We start from the raw sequence: 21532 nt of genomic DNA, 5'->3' as shown, positions 1-21532 counted from the left end.
TGTGCCTGAACCACGCTGGTGTTGGATTTTTTTTTTCATTCCTGCATCCGACCAACCATGCTATGCAGGCGGCATGCCCAAGGGCGGCCTGCCTGGTGCTCCGGTCGCCAGTCCACATTTGGCTAGCCAGGCTAGCGCCAGCGGTCCAGCCCCCAGGCGGCCAGCCAGGCCAGCGTTGCCCCTCATCCCCCAGGCTATATAGTGTGTGGTCTGCCGTCCACACTAGCCTGGCCGCCCATGACTCTGCATGGGCGTCCTCTCCCACTAAACCCCGGATGGCCACGTCCTCGGTGCTCCGGCCGAGGTGTTGACGCTAAAGCCTTGTTTGGCCATCCGGTCTGCCGTCGGTCACAGGCATTACAGCCTACGTGACAACATGCCTTTACATGCAAGAAACATAATGGTAGCAATGTCATGACTATCTTCTTATCTTTAAAAGTAGCTTATCCAGGACATGTGTTTCCTTAGGGCCATACTAGAATTTGGTCACACCGGCATTAAATGTTGGTAGACAGTAATAACGATTTGCTTGAATGGTTTAATCGATGGGATACCTTCTTGCAACTTCTTAGTAATGCATCTATGATGAAACTTTCCTTCTTGCATCTATGATCAATGAAGATTTTCTTTCGTGAAAATTTCTTACCAAATAGGAAAGAGAAAGTGGTTCTAGATATGCTCACTACACATAAATAACTGATCCTACCTTAAGCTTAATATTTTTGCACAGAAAATTATAAGATGGCCTCATATATGTGAGTGACAATACCATATTATATTACCCCCCGCAACATCGCTACCTTTCTTCTCAGCTCCCACAACTTACAATGTGTGTGTAAGGGGGAGGTTGAGATGTTCTATGGGCCCTTTTAGAGTGCACATGATTAAAAAGAGGATTAGAAAATGGAGAAATGGGAGGATGGCACATTGGAAAAATTGTTAGGTTGTTTGAGGAAAGTCCAAATGTATATGGCTAAGGACCTTGTAAAATGACATCACTCATGGTTTCACATAAACCAACATTGCAAGTTAAAGGAAGACTAAGCTTATACATTTCCTCAAGGATCTATTCCCATTTGTTCAGAATAGGGGGCATGTTGCCTTGAATCACCTACCAATATCGGCTTGCATGTAATATTTTTAATTGCATTTCTTAGTTTTTCTTACATCGTCCATGTGGAGATTTCAAGGAATAGTAGTTAGAGATTGGGAAGGGCCATGAAACTCCTTGGGGGTATGTTAACACGAAGGACCATGAAGCTCCCTTTGGGCATATGTTAACATGCTTATTATCTTGAAGCAAAATAGTACCTATGAGTTCTTCATATAGTAGCCTCTTCCCAAGATAAGGGATTGATGTTGAGTCATTCTTTGTGTTCAAGATGTCAATACATGGATCTACTTCACGAACTCGTATATATTGTTAATAGGATGTGATGCATGGGAAACATAGACACACATGGGTGCAATTGGACCATATGTATCAAGTAAAAGACTTAGTGACATTAGGGCATGGCTATCATGCATATCATTTCAATGTATTCATGAGCGTCAACTTTGTTAGTCATAACTCCAATAAAGGACAAATCGTAAATGCGGTGTGATTGATGCTGAAGCTTGCAAGATAACTGTCATGTAAGATGAAAGTGGAGGATGGAATAATGTACGTCAATTTGTTAGAGTCTTCGAACAATGTCATGGTTAAGAACAAGTTTATGGCATTAAATTTTGGAGGTTTCATGTTAGATGAGCCTCAACTCAAATGTTGTGCATCATGTTTTTAAAGATGGCAATTAATGATGGCATAGAGATAGTCAATCGGGAGTCCTCATGTCACTTCCACTTCTCTTAGAATTAACATTGTCACACAACAAAGTTTGTTGTGAGGAAGGAGCAACTCGCCTAGATTTAAATAAGTTAGGAGTGGATGCCCTCACTCAAGATTAGGCAATGGTGGCAGTCCAAAAGGTTCAAGCTTTGGGCATACCATCCATGGACTCATAGCGTAGCTGGTGGGGAGCACAATTCAACCCACCATTGGCATAGCAACCCCATACCATATTGTAAACTAGTGGCCTTTACCATGCTTACTATGGTAATATATAAAATTATTGGGAGTGATGCCATGATGTGGAACACGGGTCTTAGCTCTTATTATTTTGAAGGCCAGTGTCTAGCCCGTTTACAAAAGCTAAGCATGGATGCATGTGAATGATCTCTACCTTAAGTGAGAAAAGATCCATTTTTGACATTTAAAACTTCACTTAACACAATGTGTAAAAGATGATGTGAATTGGATTAATTAAATGATCTAAAGTACATGTTTTTAACCCAAGGAAGAGAACCTTTTCAGCACACGATTTTTTCCCATGATTCTCTCAATCACCTACAATTTCTCCCTATAATTTGCCCTATAAATCCTCCAATCAACTCCTTAAAGTTCCTCAACTTTCTAGAACCACTCAAGCGACCAAGAGATCCCTCTTTTAACCTTCTTATAAGTGGCATTCATAAAATAACCTTTGTGTGCTTCTTTTGTGTACGACAACCATATAAGAAATTATGTTCCCCCTTTATCACCGTATTCTCAGCATGTGAATATTTATAATTCTTTATGCATATGAGTTCTCTAATGTGTGCATATACAATCTAAGTGCCTGCTGATTTGTGTACATGCACATGTTATTGCAAATGTCTGAAAAAACATAGACACACATTATTAACTATTTTCCATGATTTTTGTTTTGTGTGCTCTAAGATATAATGTTTCTTCTCTTGGTCATGGGTTAAGAGGACAAGGTTAAATTTTTTGAATACCAACAATGAAATGGATATCAATTTCAACTTGGTTGCCTTGTTTTGCACATTTTCTCTAACCGGTCAAAGGGAGACGACAAGATTCGTATATCAACATTGTGCTTTGTTCATTTTCTCAACAACTTGCATCATGGTAGTGTTTTAATATTTGAGTTTCATGTGGTGCACATGGATTCATCACAAAATAAGGGGACCAATTAATAAAAATGACACCACAAATATATGGACAATGGTAATAAAGTACACCTTGAAAATGAACTTCAATAACCTTTCTCATTGTAAACAATGGAGTTTGTGTAGGAAATTCTTGTTAATTGGGAGTGCACTTTCAAGGATTGGACTTTGGTTAGCATTTTCGAGGCTAAAAAGGTTATTCGATATTATTGTGGGGTTTGTGGGATGCAACTAGGAGCATGATGAAAGTGCCAAGATATATAGGTAGGATTGAGATTTTTCAGTGTCTTGTAGCGAGCATGATGAAAGGACCAAGTATATGAGATTGGTAAAACTGATTCTCTTCTCACTCTCTCTCTCTCTCTCTCTCTCTCACACACACACACTCACACCCCCAAACACACACTCATTGAGAGATAGGGGTTGGTAAAAAAACTTTTAGAGTGTTTTGGGCCACATATGTTCTCTCTAGGGCTCTTGGCATAGTTGCTACAACGTAAAAAACCTCCCTCCCTCTCTCTCTCTCTCTCTCTCTCTCTCACACACACACACACACATATGTTCTCTCTCTCACACACACACATACATATGATCCCTCTTTCTCACACACACATACATATTAATGTAACTCAAGACACACTTTGGTTTTTGAGTTATGCATGTGTTTTATATATATATATATACACGTATTCATGTATGTGTGTGAGATATATATGCGTTATAGATGTGTTTGATGTATGTGTGTGTGTAGGTCGGCCGGCTTTGAACGGCAACGTGACGTCCTCGCAGCACGTGCCACATGGCGGGGGCTGAAGAGACACATCTTGTTTGTTTGTGTGTGTGTGTGTTTTTTTTCTGCGGGCGACTATTAAAGCACTTCCTGCTGCCCGCCTTCAAGCATTGTCTTTCTCTCTTGAGTCCCATGATCATCAATGTTGTGCTGATGATTGATCCTCTTCCAACGGCCATTGAATCTCAGTAATTCTCTCACAAAAGGCTGCTTCTCTTGCTGCTGCAGCACACAGAGGCATCATTAGTTATGGGCAACCAGTCCTCCTCTTGCCATGCAGCCTCCTCTTGCACAGTATCCTCTTCGTTATTATCGTCCTCGTATACTAATAGCATCGATAATGGTACTGTGATGCAGCCCTGTGCCATGGCCAAGGTTGTGCTGCTGGATGGCCGCGTGCTTCACTTCACGCACAAGGTGAGGGCCATTCAAGTGCTTTTGAACCACCCCAACCATTGCCTGTGCCCTGCAGAATCTCTCCATAACAGTGCAAGATCATCAAGCAGCTCCATCACCACATTATTAAGGCCCATCAGCCTCCTTCCCGATGACCACCTGCAGCCCGGCCGCATCTACATCCTTCTACCCCTCCGCATATTTCACCTCTTTGCTTCAGCAGCTGCCGCCGCCACCTCCTCCTCCTCCTCCGCCTCCGCCGCCCACAAGGGCGAGATTATACGCAAACCCTTGCCTCTCCGCAGCAACCGCGCCACCGTCAATCATCATCATCATCATCATCATCTCAGCGATCTCCCCTCTCAACAAGCCTCTGCAATATCTTCGTTTCCCCGGACGCGCTCCTTTGATCTCCAGCGGCCCCGCCACAGCAGAAGATCAGTCAGCATGCGCAGGTGCAGATCTTGGAGGCCCAGGCTGCAGGCCATCAACGAGGTGCACGTTTATTGAAATACAGATCAACTGCCTTTTGGCCTAATCTCCAATTTGGGAATCTTAATCCAGGTTTTAAGAGGACCACGTGACACCAATTCTTTTACAAAACATTGTGGTGAGATTGTCCCAAGGTAATTTCTATGTACATGGAATTAGAATCAACAGCTGAGCCTGCACCCTAAGGTTTCTTTACTTTGGGGGTGTGGACAATAGCCGGGTGGATAAGTAGTGAAAGGGGGTGCATTATCACTTTGTGAGGGAGAAGGTTCTAGTAGGAGATGTAGATTTGGTATATGTCAGCATAGAGGATCAGGTGGCTGACATTAGCTGGGTGGATAAGTCCTCAAAGGGGGTGTGGACAATAGCCGGGTGGATAAGGTGGATAAGTCCTCAAAGGGGGTGTGGACAATAGCCAGGTGGATAAGTTGTCAGAAGGGGTGTGGACAATAGCCGGGTGGATAAGTCGTTCGAAGGGTTATGTAGTATTATGTACTATGGACAATAGCTGGGTGGATAAGTTGTAAAAAGGGGGTATGTCCTATGGACAATAGCCGGGTTTTCGATTTTCACAGCTTCCCCTCACTCCACAAAAGGCTGGAAAAAATAGTGTGTGTGATCTACTTTTAAGAAAAAAAACAAAGTTTTCTTTACTTTTCTCACATGGTACCACGTTCTTGGTTTATGTGACTGTGCCCTATCTAAAGAGGCATCAATTGTGATGTTAGCACCCTGTACTTGGGGTCATTTTTTCAGTTAAATCTAAAGGTATATGTACTTGTCAGCACCCTGTACTTGGGGTCATTTTTTTCAATTAAATCTAAAGGTATATGTTTAGTAAGGCCTTGTGCACTCCATTCAACATCATGACTTGCACAAGCCGAATAAGTTGTGATATTTTCATTAATGCCTTTTTCTTATTAATAGGCTCTTGTTGGGTATAAGCATGGGGCCTTGCAGCATGCTAAGGTGCCCTCCTTTTACACCATGCATGAATAGTGCATCGGCTCCAAGCATGTGATAGGTTATGGCTTTTGACACCACATGTGTGGTGGGCATGTGTTAAGGTGTGAATACTATACACTATCCTCACATATTGCTCTGATTCATTTCCTATTGTTGCAGCTCTTCGGTCATGCATCTAGCTTTTATGGTTTCTATCATTCCTGGTTGTGCTCAAAGTAGTTGAAACCTCTCCTGGGTGAAAATATATGCAACCATGGTAGTGAACAAGCAGTGTTTCAACTCAATGTCCTTTTCTAGCAACTCCCCAACACCTTAGGGTTCATCATACACTAGATGAATAGGCACTATGGAAGGGTACCAGGAAGATGATGGTGAGTTAAAGGAGGTGTTATCTGACTTTCAGGCTATGTGCGCGCGCGACTGCGAGAGCCTGGCGAAGCTCATTTTGCTTGGATATGCAGATCATGGATCAGAATATTTCTGTGTGGACAGTTTGGGTGATGAGCTAGTGGACTGTTTTTATGGGTTTTAGAGGTCACATGCAAGATCTGGACCATGTTGTTGCTCTTGAACAGCTGGCTGCAGCTGAACCATTTCCACCAAAGAAGTATGTGATGAGAGATATACAGAGGTGATCATGTGATGCCCACCATCTCCACCAAAGAAGTATGTGATGAGAGATATACAGAGGTGATCATGTGATGCCCGCCATCTCCACCAAAGAAGTATGTGAAAGAAGTACCTTCTTTCACATACTTCTAGTAAGCACTTAGAAATCTGGCCTTCCAGGCCCTTATGATAGCCAGCATCATGGAGGTCAACATGTACATAACCGAGTATACATAACCTGCCACAATTCGCTGCTTTAGAACCCTTGCTGTGTGACTGCATATGGTAAGACGAGGAAGAAAAAAGCATGTACCCACCCTCACACTTCTGCAACCAAAGGATTACACAGAAATATTACCAATGTTTGCATGGATTGCAGGTATGCAACATAATGTTAAAGTATTTAGATTGGACCAGCCCCCTCCCTATGTACAAAGAGGATGTGTTTACCTGCACACAAGGATGGCTCCCTCAGTGCTCATGAAAAACTTTTTTCTCAACTGGTCTAAAAAAGGACAAGCTTGAAGCTTGGCTGGTTTTCATTACCAAAAAGCCGGTTTTCTTAAAGATGAAGTCAAATTATTTCCGAGAAATTTGAATTTCAACCGGTTGAAAATACACTAAAGGTCGGTTTTTCGTGAGCCCTAGCCTAGCTCCCCTCTTTTCATGCAACGGTTAGGGGTACTTCTTTTCGTGCATCCATAGTTTTTCCAACCGTGCATGCAACTCCCTAGTTAACTCTCCTACCACACAATGATTCCATGGTCCATAGACCTTACAAACCTCAAATATGCAATTTACCGTAGTGCCTAAGGGCCAATTTCTATGCTAGACTTCTACTGCATATGGAAAGCATGTGAGACCACATGCTTTCCCTCTTTTACACATCACATCCAATGTGTCATCTTGACCTTCAGACACCTTGCCTATTAAACATTTTCCAAATTGTGGCCAAGGCTTTGGCCACACATCAAAATACATAAACTCTTGCATGTTGGTGATGGTGCATATGGATGCTTTGATGATTACTTGTGTGTTGTTTTGATTCCTTCACATAGCTCTGGTTGAGGTGTTTGAGGGCAAGCTGGATTTTGCTTCCTAGCAAGCTTTTTCTTGACCCTCATTCATAGAACACGGATATTCTCCCTCAAACACTCCACCTCATGCTCCCTAGCAGTTTCCTCCCTTCTCCCTCAAACATTCCACCTTATGGTAACTTCTATATCTGATCTCTGTCAATAATCCTCTTATTAGCAGTTGAAGATCTTCAACTACCTTAGTGTATTCACTATACAAGACGTTGAATCTCTCCTCCACTTCACCAATGCGCTCTCGCATTGTATTTTGATACACTTGTAGTATATCAAAAATATCATATTCGTATTGCTCATCATTTACATGTTTGTGTTGATGTGTTAATCTTTGGCTACTCCCTTCCCTCTCTACCCTCTCTATCATCTTTGCTTCTTGCTTACCTCTTAAGCTCTTTTGTAGCGTCTCTAGCTATGATTTTCTCTTTGTCCACGTACATCTTTTTTTTCATGTCGTCTTTCTCAATGTTTAACTTATTATGCATCTTGCAAAGCCATTGGTAAATATGTTCCTTCAAGGGTCCTTGTTTTGCCATGGTATATTGAGATATCAATGCTTAGACAACGATAACCCACCTGGGTAATAGCTTCCGTACTTATGTAAGTGACATGGTTGGTGAGATTATGGTTGATATGCTGTCAGTGGGATGACAAGATGTGTGACAGCCACATTTGGATTAGAAGAGTATGGCATAGTTATAGCGCCAGATAGTCGCGTTTACACTATGGATTGACCATTATATGTTTTAGTAGGAGAGTACTTTCCCTTATAGTATGTACTCTTATCTCTTTATGTTAATGGTTGTAGAGAAGATATAAGAAAATTCAACTATCCATCTCTCTCGTGTGTGTGTGTATTTGCTTGTAAGGAACTTAAGCTCTCTCTCTTCCTTCCATTCTTTTTATGGTAGCAGAGCTTTCGATTCATGTGAGAGCTAAAGAGGCAAGATCAAGGCAAGGAAGGAAGCGGTATGGGTAAAGGTATTTCCATCTCTTTTCCTCTTTGATTTTGGAGCAACAACTGTGGTAGCTTCAAAGGTAAGGTACAAACAGACGGGTAAGTCATTACCTTAGATTGAGGCATCCTCGTGGGTGCCAACTCATATAGTCAAGTTCACACTATGGATCGACCATTTTATGTTATAGTAAGAGAGTACTTTCCCTTGTAGTATGTACTCTTATCTCTTTATGTTAATAGTTATAGAGAAGAGAAGAAGATAGAAGAAAATTCAGCCATCCATCTCTCTTGTGTGTGTGAATTTACTTGCAAGGAACTCAAGCTCTTCCTCTTCCCCCCATTCTTTTTATGGTATATTTTGGAGCAACAACTTTGATATTATCTTAGATTGAGGCATTCTCGTAGGTGGCATCTCATATAGTCCAAGTTCACACTATGGGGAGGACCAACCAATCTATACTATATTAGGAGAGTACTTTCCCTTATAGCATGTACTCTTATCTCTTTATGTTAATGGTTGTAGAGAAGAGAAGAAGATAGAAGAAAATTCAGCCATCCATCTCTCTTGTGTGTGTGTATTTGCTTATAAGGAACTCAAGCTCTCCCTCTTCCCTCCATTCTTTTTATGGTATCAGAGCTCCGGTTCGTGTGAGAGCTAAAGAGGCAAGATCAAGGTAAGAAAGGAAGTGGTACATGGGTAAAGATATTTTCATCTCTTTTCCTCTTTGATTTTGGAGCAACACCTTTGGTAGTTGTGAAGTCATTATCTCAGATTGAGGCATCCTTGTGGTGGGTGAAGGAAGAAGACCATATTGTGTGTAAGAAGCTAGACAAGAACAACTTCCAGGCAAAGAAGTTCAAGATGACCAATTTTCTTACGAGAAAAGGATATTGGGAGTTCATTATCACAAGTAATGAAAAGGAGCTGAAGATTGCTTGAGAAAATCCGAGCCCACAACATGTGTAGGCATATAAATCATGACATGAAAGAGCCAACAAGGTGTTATATAAGTTGTCTGTCAATCACTGTGATGGATTCTATGATTGTGCATGTATAGGATGCAAAAACACCTAAGGAGGCTTGGGGCACCTTGGTAAAGGTGTACAACATAAACACCCAAGCTCGGAAGATGCAGCTAATTTAAAAGCAAGAGCTGCACAATGTGATCAGAGAAAACTGAGTATAAATGATTACCCAATGACAGTTAAAGGGCTTGTAGATGCCCTTGACTCTATTGGATCACCAATAGATGATGATGATATGGTGTTTGTAACCTTGAATGGCCTTGGAAAAGAATACAATCAGTTTCATACCTCCATTGGTGGAAAAGAATACAGTCAGTTTCAGACCTACATTGGAGTTTGAAAGAACTTTCTTGATTCTTAGGAATCGATTGCTCTCCTCATCCGTGAAGAGATGAATATTGGGGGAGGTTCATCCTCTAGAAATAGAAATAAATAGGACTTCTACTCAAATACATGTAGAGGTAGAGGTAGGTCTAGAGAACGAGGTTGTGGTTGGTTTGGAAATCGAAACCAACAACAGCAGCAACAAGAAAATTAATCTCATACAGGTAGAAGAGACTACTCTAGAGATAGGGGGAGCCAGAGAGGCCAAGGTGGTTGGTAAAGAAATCAAAATGCAACTAGCATAGAGTGCTATTACTATGGCAAACTAAGGTATATGGCAAAGGACTGCTATAGAAAGAAGAATACCAAAAGTGAAAGGCAACTACACATCATCAAGAAAATATAGTGATGACAAAATTGTATAGTTGTTTGTGATGCAACACATACTTAGCTCCATGAGATAGGAGATATATAAGGATTAGGAGATATTTGGTATGTGGATTCTGGTGCCTCTAACCACATGACTTGTCATGGTTAGAGATATGCAAAAAATTAAAAAACCAGGATATGTGGAAATAGGTGATAATACTACGTATTCCACTACACATGTTAGTAAAGTGCTGATATCTGTATAGGATGGCAAAATGACGTACTTGGTAGATGTACTTCATGTTTCAAACATTACAAAGAACTTGATTTCTATTTGAAAGATGGTTGAACAGGATATGCAAGTGAGGTTCAATGTTCCAAAGAGTACAAAGAACTTAATTTCTGTTGGAAAGATGGTTGAACAGGATATGCAAGTGAGGTTCAATCCTCAAGGGTATTTTATGGAAGACTTTAAAAATCAATGTCACTTAGTTTTGCAAAGGGTAACAGAAATGGCAAGATGTTTACTTTGGATGTAAATATAGCTGAGGTGAAGGAAACCATGTTTGCGCAGGGGACATGTGTCATTGTAGATATTGATATATATGGCATAGGCACATTGGTCATGTGAATATATAGTTGGACTAAAGTTTATGCAAGTCCAAAATATTATTGTAAATTTATCGAAGTTTAAAGTTGATGTATGCACACATTATATGAAGCATGCCAGCTTGGTAAGCATGCCAAATATGCTTTCCCACATGAAAATCACATTAATGCAAGACCATTGGATGTCATACATTTGGATGCATATGGGGTTTGACCAAGATTGCAACAATGACAAGTTATAGGTATTATGTTACATTAGATGATGATCACACTAGGAAAGTGTGAGTTTATTTTATGAAGGAAAAAAGTAAGGTGTTTGCTTTTAGAGATTTAAAGGCCATTGGATGTATAGGGATCGACCAAGATTGTAACAATTACAGGTTATAGGTATTAGGTTACATTCATCGATGATGATCACAGTAAGGAAGTGTGGGTTTATTTCATAAAGGAGAAAAGTGAGGTATTTGCTCACTTTCAGAGATTTAAAACCTTGGTCAAGAAGGAAAAGGTCATGTAAATAAATGCTTGAGATCAAATGATGGTGGGGGAGAGTATTTCTCCAAGGAGTGCAGTGACTTCTTAAGAAAGCAAGGAATTAAGAGACACTTCACATGCAGGTACACTCTGCAAATACAATGGTATTGTAGAAAGAAAAAATAAGCATATTGTAGAAGTTGCATGTGTCTTGAAGCCCAAAAATAATATTTCATATTATTTTTGGGCATAAGACCTATTTTTTACATTATGAACAAGACTCCCATTGCAGTTGTTCATGGTATGACACCTAAATAAAAGTTTACAAGCATAAAACTAGATATGTCTCACTTGAAAGTGTTTGGGTGTATTGCATATGTGCATGTTCCTCATGAAGTGAGAATAAATTTGGATCTAAAGGTAGAGAAATATATCTTCATTGGTTATGACTTGGAGCAAAGGTTATGGATGTTATAACCCTACCACTTGTGAGATACGAATAAGTAGAGATGTTGTCTTTGATTAGATGAGGAGTTAGTATATATCAGTGAAGGTAATAGAAGATGAAGATATAAGAAGTAATAATGTTTCGTCACATGTAGAGTAATAATAACAACTGCTTAGTGGACCTAGAGAGCCTTTAGCAGTGGATCTAGTGTTAGTCCATGGGTAAGTACACATGTATCACACAAAGGGATAGATGTAGGTAGACATGTAGGGAATGAAAAGGTAGAGCACTCTTTTATGCATGATCTGTTTTAGTAGGTCATTCCTATGTTTAGTAGCTTCGAGCAAAACCTCGATGAGGAGCTTAGCATTCCATCACTGATTACTCCTAGTGCAAGAAGAGCAATGGCTCTTTTGAGGATCACTGGTAGTAGTGATCCAGGTGTACGCAAGTCTACAAGGGTTAGATATTCTTTGACAAGTTAAGATATAATGGATATAGAGCCCATCACTATGCTTGCATGATTAAAGCAATACAAGAGTTAGAGTCCACATGTTTTAACCAGGAACTTGGAAATAAAAAATGGGAATATGTCATGAATTAGGAGATGGCAACATTGGATTGCAAATGCAACGTGAATTTGTGCCTAGTGCCTTTGCCTAAGGAAAAGAAGGAAATTGGATATAAGTGGGTGTATAAGGTCAAGCATAACTTGGATGGGATAGACCTATGACATTGACTATAAGGAGACATTCAACCTAGTTGCGAAATGGAAACCGTGAGAGCTATCATTGCTATGGTTACATCAAAGGGTTGGTCTTTAATGTAAAGAATGCTTTCATTGTAAAAGAATGGAAACTATGAGAGCTATCATTGATATGGCTACATCAAAGGGCTAGCCTTTACATCAAATGTATGTAAATAATACTTTCTTGCATGGTGATTTTCAAGAAGAAGTATACATGATACAACCACCAGGATATGGGAGTGATGCACACCTAGATTTTATGTGCAAGTTGCACAAAGCCTTGTATGGCTTGAAGAAGGAACTCAAAGCATGGTCAAACAAGATAAAAAAGTACATTATTACCATTATATTTTAGATATCCAATGCGGATTTTTCACTTTATGTGAAAAAGATGGATAGAGAGATTATACTATTAGTCATTTATGTGGATGGCTTGATTGTCACTGATAGTGATGTTGACATACACTGTGATGTGAGGATGCTTTTGAAGTAGAAGTTTGAGATGAAGGATTTGGGTGAGCTATGTTATTTCTTGGGTGTAGAGGTGGTAAGATCACCTCATGGAATTTTGTTGTAATATGGCTTGGACATATTGTCCAAGTATGGTATGATAGGCTATAAGACAATTTGAGTGCCAGTGGAGCAGAACACAAAGCGTTCCATAGATATAGGTGAGATTTTCGAGGATCTCACTATGTACAAGTGTATCTACATGCCCATTACTAGGCTAGACTTAAGCTATGTTGTCAGACTTGTGAGTCAGTTTATGTAGGCTCCCAAGAAGCCACACTTAGATGTGGCTAGATGGATTCTCAGGTACATAAAGTCCACAGTTGCTAATGGGCTTTTCTATGAGACTAGCACATGGATACAGTTACATGGATACACACATGCTGATTGGCCTGGTAGTGTCGCAGATATGAGATCTACCAATGGATTTATTTTTTCTTCTGGGAGTGTTGCTATGAGCTAGAGCATTAAGAAAAAACTGATGGGGTTTCCTTGTCGAGTATAAAGGCAGAGTACATGGGTGTTGCTATAGCAGTAGCTTATGAGGTAGCTTGGTTTCAGTAGCTACTTAGTGAGATGGGTGAGCCCATGGATGCTACTCATGAGGTAGCTTGGTTTCAGTAGCTACTTAGTGAGATGGGTTATGCTACTCAATTGTCATTTATTGTGACAACATAAGTAGCATAAAGTTAGCAAGTAACCCAATATACTATGCTAGAACAAAGCACATTGAGGTGCATTATCACTTTATGAGGGAGAAGGTTCTCGCAGGTGATGCACATCTTGTATATGTTAGCACAGAGGTTTAGGTGGCTAACATCTTTACAAAGGCACTTGGTACAAAGAAGCTCTATAGGTTTAGGAGCTTCCTTGGAGTACAGTGTGTAGAGTTGAGCTCAAGGGGAAGTGTTGAGATATCAAGCTCAACTAATGTTGCAGACATTGATGACCCGCCTGATGATAGCTCATACTTATGCGTTGGCACAATTTGTGAGATTATTGTTGACATGCAAGGCACCTGTCCTCCTTCTATACTGCATATATTGTAAAACCTTTGACCATGATACTAAAAAGTGTCCCGCTTCATCCACAATGGACTCAAAACCTCCATCTCTCGTGCACCAAACAGAAACAATCCAAAGGATAGAAACTACTTAGGATGCAGTTAATCAGACACTTTAGTGTTTCTATTGTCGTGGATCTCACAAGGTGGCAGACTACACAGTTTGGAATACTTCCATGCCCATAGTCACTGACACTTTGGGACCAATGTGTGAACGATGTGGCATTGATCACATGTTCCAAGATTCCCCAAGACGAGTTGCTTCAATGCAACTTGTCTCACAAAATACAACTCAATATCTTAAGTCTACAAAACAGGCAATTGTCCACGGTGCCCTTGAATGTGCTTACACACTTACAAGACAAGGCACGACAAACAATAAAAAAGAACGTAAAAGACAATACCTCAACATGGGTAGAAGAACATGTTTTAAAACAGAACCTAAAAGAGAAAATAAAACCTTCTAAAACCAAGAAAAACAAAGGACAACAAACTGTCGAAACCAAGGTCGAATTAAACGATAGGGAAAAGGAGTCTATACAGGACATAAACCCAAAAGGGGACAAACACGAAAGAGCCAAAAGCTATACAAGATGCAGAAGCATCCACATCAAAGACCACCACATAAACCTCAACACCCATATGTACGACACAGGATACAAAAACCCAAAATAAAATTCGATCATGTCGCATGGATAAACATAATGAAAAACTAACAAACTAAAGAAAGTCAAAAAATGAAACAAGTTCTAGTACATCACTAGGTGAGGATGAAACAAGTTCTTACTCTTTGTTTAGTGTACCACATAGACCAATCAAGAAACTAGAATGCAAAAAGCAAGCTCAGGAGAGCATGCTTAGCTTGGTTGAATGTCTTACAGGGTCATCGGTTGTGATTGAGCCTCATAATGCCAATCCTAAAAGAGCAACCAAGATTCAAAGCCTAGAAGAGTACCGCTTTCCCTTTCAAGAGGAAGACATACTCTCTACAGAAGAGTCATTTGAGACAGATTGTACAAACTATAGGCTTGAGAAAGCACGTGAGGAATTCGATAATTCCCTTACAAGATTCAAACAATCTCTCAAAACCTCATTCAAAGGAATGCTCTTCTCTCATAACATCGGCACTTGCACCTTTAATGGCTCAACCTGAGTTATACAAGGACGTAATGAACATAATAAAATAGGACTATGAGGATTCGTAAGTTTCCAGACAGCCCTCATTAAGAATTGTCAGAGGGCCAAGTGTGCCAATGTATGCATTGGGTACTCTTGAAAAAGCTGAGACCCAAACAGAGGATGAAAGTGAATGGGAATATAAAATAGAAACTGGATTTGAAGCTGAAACAATAACCAAAACATCCATGGTTCCTCTGGAAGATTCTATCATGGTATGGTTGGATTCCCCTACAAGCAATGATGTTCAGTGCAAACGTGCATTGATTAGCCCTCAAGCTAGTCATAACATCATGACAATAGACACTTGGGTGTCATTGGGACAACCTAAACTCATCCCTACAAGCAATAGTCTTGCAAAAGGAGCCAATGGACAAAACATTGAAGTTCCAGGTTACTTTAGATACACTACTCAAACAATCGTGGGCGATATGGAATTTACATTCAAGGTTACCCTAGATTCCCTTGAGTATGATGTTGTCTTTGGTGGACCTTGGATAAGTGAATCATTGTATTCACTAGCTGAATCCCTGCAAATAGTCACCTTGAACACTCCCGCAGGCAATGTACAATTTCTATTACTACGGGAGGAAGAAACCTTGCAAGAGCTGGAACTTCTAACATATCTTACTAAAAAGATCCCTAGGATTTTGGTTGGATTGGAAATTGCAAATAAAATCACCACATCTCAAGCACAGTTTTATCCAACGCGAACACAATCTTATGACCCTCGAGCTATGGGATTTGTTAGGTCAACCAACACTCACGACACATCCTGAAAGGATTACCTTCACTTAAGACTTGAACATGCCATGTATGGGGTACTTTTTGAACATAAAATGTATATTGAAACTAACCCCCTCACCTGCAAGTTTTTTGTGGTTGAGTATGTATTGGAAGAAGATTTAATCTTGGGGCATAAATGGATTGTTGTTGCTGCCCAAGAACCACTGTGCTTTGCGAGCGTGCTTTGCGAGCGATAGAGTCATCATGATGGTCAACGACAAAAAGTTGACAATACCATACTGCTAGGAAGAGGAACCAACTTTAATGGATATCTATGATTGTGAACGTAAAAGGATACAAGCCTCTTCTGCAAAAGCCTCTCTATAGAAGGACCTACCATCTACATCAATGATCGACTCTGATAAAGCATCAACTCCGTCAACCCCATCCTCACCTACGAAGTCCGATGCCAAAACCTCGCAATCAGCAGCTATTCCTAAAGAAGTTCCGAGAGCCCAACCATCTATCTCTAACAGGGAACTCAAAGAAAAGACCCCAGAGCCTATGTATTTTCATCGACAAACCTCAACAAAGGAGACAACCACATGCTCAAAGGCCTTGTCATTCGACAACCACTCCACAAGAGACTCTGACATCATCATCATCAACAATGCCCATGAGTCTCAAACCACAGTCTCACCACCAGCCAAAGTCAAGGAAGGCCCCAAACTTTCCACATCAACCGTAAAGAAAACTCCACCAAGACTCCCATAATCACGATATCTTAATAGTATCAAAATGTGGAGAAGCAGCTACTTGTAGCTCAAGGCTACTATGAAGGTGCCAATCAAATTTGGGTGCCTCAATAGTCAAAACCTCTTCCTCAATGCAGCACTCAAAAGCCAAGGAAGAAGAAAAGTACTCCACAACAATGTCCACAAAAGCCTATGCGAGTTTCTCAAAGAACTCCACCAATGCAACAAGTGTGGGTGCCAAAAACAGTGCTGCGCAAGCACAAGGGTACTACCAAAGAAAAACCAAAGCTCGGGTCCCCAAGCGTATCACAAAGTCCCCTAAGTTTGTACAAAGAAGAAAGCCTCAACACCAAGCAAATCGGCTACCAAATTACAATGTTTGTTACTACAGATGGGCGCCTGTGCATGTACTTCAACAACAGACAAGGGTACTATGATGGTAATTCTATCATATGGTTCTACAATCGAACAATCTGAAGAAAACCTCACCACCACCGACTTCAACCCAACAACTTCACCTATAGTTCGATAATAATGGAGGCCCAAACAATAGCAAGCAAATCCCTCGACTACTCTCGTGCATCCAGCACCAACACAAGAGCTTGTCTGTTCAAGCAAATAATCAGCAGTCTTCCCTACTGCCTCGACATCATTTTAGCAACAAATTTAAGATCAAATATGGAGACTTAGGAGCACATCAAGAACAAAATAACAATGCTCGTGAGAAATGAGTGCACAAGAAGCTGTTGCTTACAAGTCATGACCTAGAACATCTACAAATTCATGGAATTACAATTCAAGGTGTTCCATCTCACGGCTTAAGTACTTGCACTTTCACAATTTAAGCCTCATCACGGATTAAGCCATATCACACAATAGCCACTATATATTTGTTAAGCTTATTGCTTACTATTCTTTTGGCTAAATTAATATAGTAGCTACTGCATGAGTACGAATCCATACTCATGCACTGGAGAACATTTGCACCAAAGCCTCACATCGACAACTTCTAGGTACATCCCTGGATGGGGGGGCCATGGTGGGTGGAAGCCTGGTCAATGGTACAACCCATCGCTTGGAATTTCCTTCAAATTATAAACCTCTCCAAATGATGCCACCATCTTCACAAATCAATGTTCTTCAATCCTTAGTGAAGATATCTATATTAGCCTCCCAAGTTGACGTAATTCTTTCAATCCTCCCTAACAAGTGGCTACTTCAACACACACAGAGCAGTTCAATAAGAGTCTATATGACTCAATTCTTGTACTTCATGAAAATATGCTTCTAAGAGCACTTAACTATGCATAAAAACATAAAAAACACATGGACAGAGGAAGACATTTGACAACACTCCACAACATTTGACAAGAATCCAGCCACACAAAAGGACATCATCACAAGCCAAATACTTCAAATGATGAATGCCACTTCAATGAATCAAATGAGGAAATGAGAATCACCATCTCGTTCTGATGATCAAGTCTACTTTCCTCCGGATCCTTCTCACTCTTCTCTCCCATTATTAACATCTCTTAGTGTCTCCACCACACTAACAAAAATCACATGTAACTTTGCCGATGTTGCCAAAAACAAAGTGGGCAAAAAAAAAGAGCTCACACAAAAATAGAAATGCAATCATTTGCAAAAACCCCCCACCCCGTTAGGAATTCCTAATACACAACTAACCTCTTCATTTATTAACTAGCTTTTCTTATTTCCTCTGGAAAAACAAAGACCATTAAATGTCATTCAACATCAACGCCATCGAAGAGCTTGTTCATTCTCCCCACACAAAGGTCTTTAACGCGATCACGCGGACGCGATCATCATCAGGAAGGGGGGAATGTTAATCCAATTCTAGGATTAACAAGAGCTACCACCATTATCTTACATCAATGAGTCATGGTAGATACACCAAAGGGTCATACATTCAAGATATGAAGCAATAGTGTCCAAAGCTACAACTTGGAAGGGCACCCGTAATGGTGTGACAGAGTATTTATGGCGATTCTCGCTTCAAGTGCGTGTGGTAGCAAGTTAGGATGAAGTCCTAGTGATGTACTTCATGGATATATTATGAGAGTAGTCATTGTAATAGTATTAGGCCTCTTATGAGCCTAAAGTACCCGGTCGGCCACAGTTTGAAGGCCACAGTGTGAACACTTATGGCCATGTATATAAGTGAATTTCTCTCATAATACAACATATTGTCCCATTGTGCAATTGTCTTACTCTTGTTACTAATCTCTCTCCCTTATGCATGCTAGTGAGTGTGTGTGAGTGAAGTGAGGTGAGAGGAGGGACGAGGACCCGTAATGCAATGCGACGGTGTGATAATGCTTACGGGAGACATGGTGGAATTGCTTCTCAAGGAGTTGTAGAGCTTGGAGACCTCAAGGGTTACGAGCTCGGCCATTGGAAAGATCTTCACAACAGTTGCGATTCACCAGGTAATCTCTTTTTAGATGTGTTTCAACAAGGAGGATTAGGGTGAGTCATAACACCTTTTTAGGAAAATGCCCATATCTCCTTAATTTAAAATTCAAAAAATATCCCTCCCAAACAAGGAAATTCAAATTTCTCACTAGCCTTTTAAAAAAAATCAGAAAAATGGTCGTGTGTGAACCGTTTTCTGTACTCTTACATCGTAAGGGTTCACGCCCTAGGGGTCCACATCCAAAAATAAATAAATAAATTAAAAATTGGCTCACTTCATAAGCGGTTCACGACGTGAACCCTTAAGTGTTTCACGTTGTGAAATAGTCCCCACAAAAAAAAAAATAATTTATTTTTTCCATGAAGTTTGCGGAGTTCACGACATGAAACCCTAAGCACTTCACGGCATGAAACACTAAGTATCTCACGGCGTGAAACAGTCCAAAAAAAAGAAATTTAATAAAATTGGTGAAGTTCGCTTCATGCCGTGAACTGCACCCTGCTAGTTCATGACTCTGGAAAACACCCCTGTTTGGAGGCTCGTATCTTCTAAATCTTGAATCCGATGAAGACGCTCGTGCTCATCGTAAGTAGACATCAAGCTCTTCAAATTTGGTCTTGGCCATCCGAATTCAAAATCGATCGTTTTGGCCTCCGCCGACCAGCACCCTCAAAATTCTACCCGAAAATCGAGACAAATAACAGCTTAAAAAGCACTAAAAATCGTAAAAAAAAATAATGCAAAAACGATTAAACCATATTCGAGCTAATTTTTGAGGGTCTAAACGACAAAACCACGAACGACTCATAGAGACAAAGTTGTAGTACTTCAAAAATACTACAACTCTCTCATATAGAGTTTTTCAAATTCCTTTTGGAACACCCTAAAAAACGTGCTGTGAAAGAGGGAGAAAATTCTTAGAACTTTTTTTAAATCTTGAGACAGGTTTTAGGGCCTCCTCTTGCACTTTTTCCAGAAAAATATCTCTAAGAGGTTATTCACGTGCGTGTAGCGTCTAAGCTAATTAGGGCAAACAGACACTCATTTGACCCAACGAAGAGTACGCCATGCCTCTTGAGGTTGTAACGAGCTTTGAGAAAATATAAAAAGTAAAAAAAATACACACACGTGTGCTTGCTCATTAAGGAGCAATTAGGCAATCAGACATGGCAACGCTAGAGGGACTATGTGGGCCGACACCCTCACTAAATCCATTGGCTGATATCTTCGAGCCATTGAGATCTATGCCCCAAATGCACCTCCCAATACCATTTGCCATGCCAGCAACAAGAGTGTCATCGGGTTTTGCACCCCTTGTCACTTTAATCCCACTGAGCTTTGGTCCTTAACATTTCCACAAATCCTATAGGTACCAACACTTTCCAACCCCTAGATGCCCACACCTTGGACATACTGACTAGTCTAGGAAGGGGGGTAGCCCAAGGACTCAGTGAGTCCCTACCCACTCATATACAGCCTCAGTGACTCATACAAAAATATGGTCGCACAGATCTCCAAAATCATGGGCAAATACGACGGAACAATAGATCCTGTTTAATTCATTCAAATATTTGAACAGGGTTATTTGTCCCTTGTTTTTCTTGGGATTAGAAGGTTTTGTTTTCTCTTTTGGTTTCTTCTTTAAGGCATGTTCTTCTACCCATTTCGAGAAGTGATATCTTTTGTATTCTATTTTACTATCTCTCATGTCTTAGCTTGTAAGCATGTAAGCACATTCAAGGGTACCGTGGACAATTGCCCATTTTGTACACTTAAGATGTTAAGAGTTGTATTCTATGAGACAAGTTGCAGTGAAGCAACTCGCCTAGGGAAATCCTGGAACATGTAGTCGATAACATTGCGTTTACACATAGGTTGAAAAGTGTCCGTGACTATGGGCATGGAAGTATTCCAAACTATGCAGTTTGCCACTTTGTGAGGTCCACGACAATAGAAACATTGAAGTGTTCGATTAATTATTTTCTACCCTGTGGATTGTTTCTGCTTGGTGCACGGGAGATGGGAGTTTTGAGTCAATTTTTGATGAATTGGGACACTTTGTAGTATCATGACCAAAGAATTTACAATATATGCAGTACAGAAAAACAGGTGCCTTGTATGCACAATGGGGATGGGATGGTCGTAGTGATTGCATTGAACACAAGGAATTTATCTCCTCACTTATAGAGGCATTAAGGATGTTTGGCTTTGAATGATTTCATCCCCTCTTAGAGATGTCAATTGAAAGCTTTTAAGCAGGGCTGCATAGAATTCGGGGAATGATAATTCTGAGATCGATCGTTCTTTTGCCATTGCTTCACTTGGTTTAGATGGCGAACATCTCGTAGCATGATCATCTTCCATCATGTTATCATCTAAACATATTGCTTCTTTACAACATTGATCAAATGTTTTTGATTGGATACAATGATCAAGTTATATAAGTTGTTTTTCTTTAAGCCCATAATGAAACATCTCTTCAATTGAGAATCGTTTAGTTTCTCCCATGACTCACATCGTGAGTCCAAGAGTTTTATCCGAAGGATAAAGTCTCTAATGGTTTTGTTTGGT

The 21532-nt window shown here is 40.3% G+C and overlaps 1 protein-coding gene across 1 annotated transcript; it reads left to right on the top strand.

Annotated features, from left to right (window-relative positions):
- The first annotated feature begins 3831 nt into the window (after nt 1–3831).
- LOC147631234 (uncharacterized) lies at nt 3832–5326 on the top strand. The gene is made up of 2 exons (XM_086809567.1): nt 3832–5003; nt 5051–5326. The coding sequence occupies exon 1, from the start codon at nt 4031–4033 to the stop codon at nt 4685–4687; it is 657 nt and encodes a 218-aa protein (XP_086665693.1). The 5' UTR covers nt 3832–4030; the 3' UTR covers nt 4688–5003; nt 5051–5326.
- The last annotated feature ends 16206 nt before the right edge of the window (nt 5327–21532 follow it).

Source organism: Cibotium barometz, chromosome 15, assembly GCF_041138505.1.
Source record: "Cibotium barometz isolate CiBa-2024 chromosome 15, ASM4113850v1, whole genome shotgun sequence".
In the NCBI taxonomy this organism is placed as follows: Eukaryota; Viridiplantae; Streptophyta; class Polypodiopsida; order Cyatheales; family Cibotiaceae; genus Cibotium; species Cibotium barometz.
This window is presented reverse-complemented; position numbering and strand designations above follow the sequence as displayed.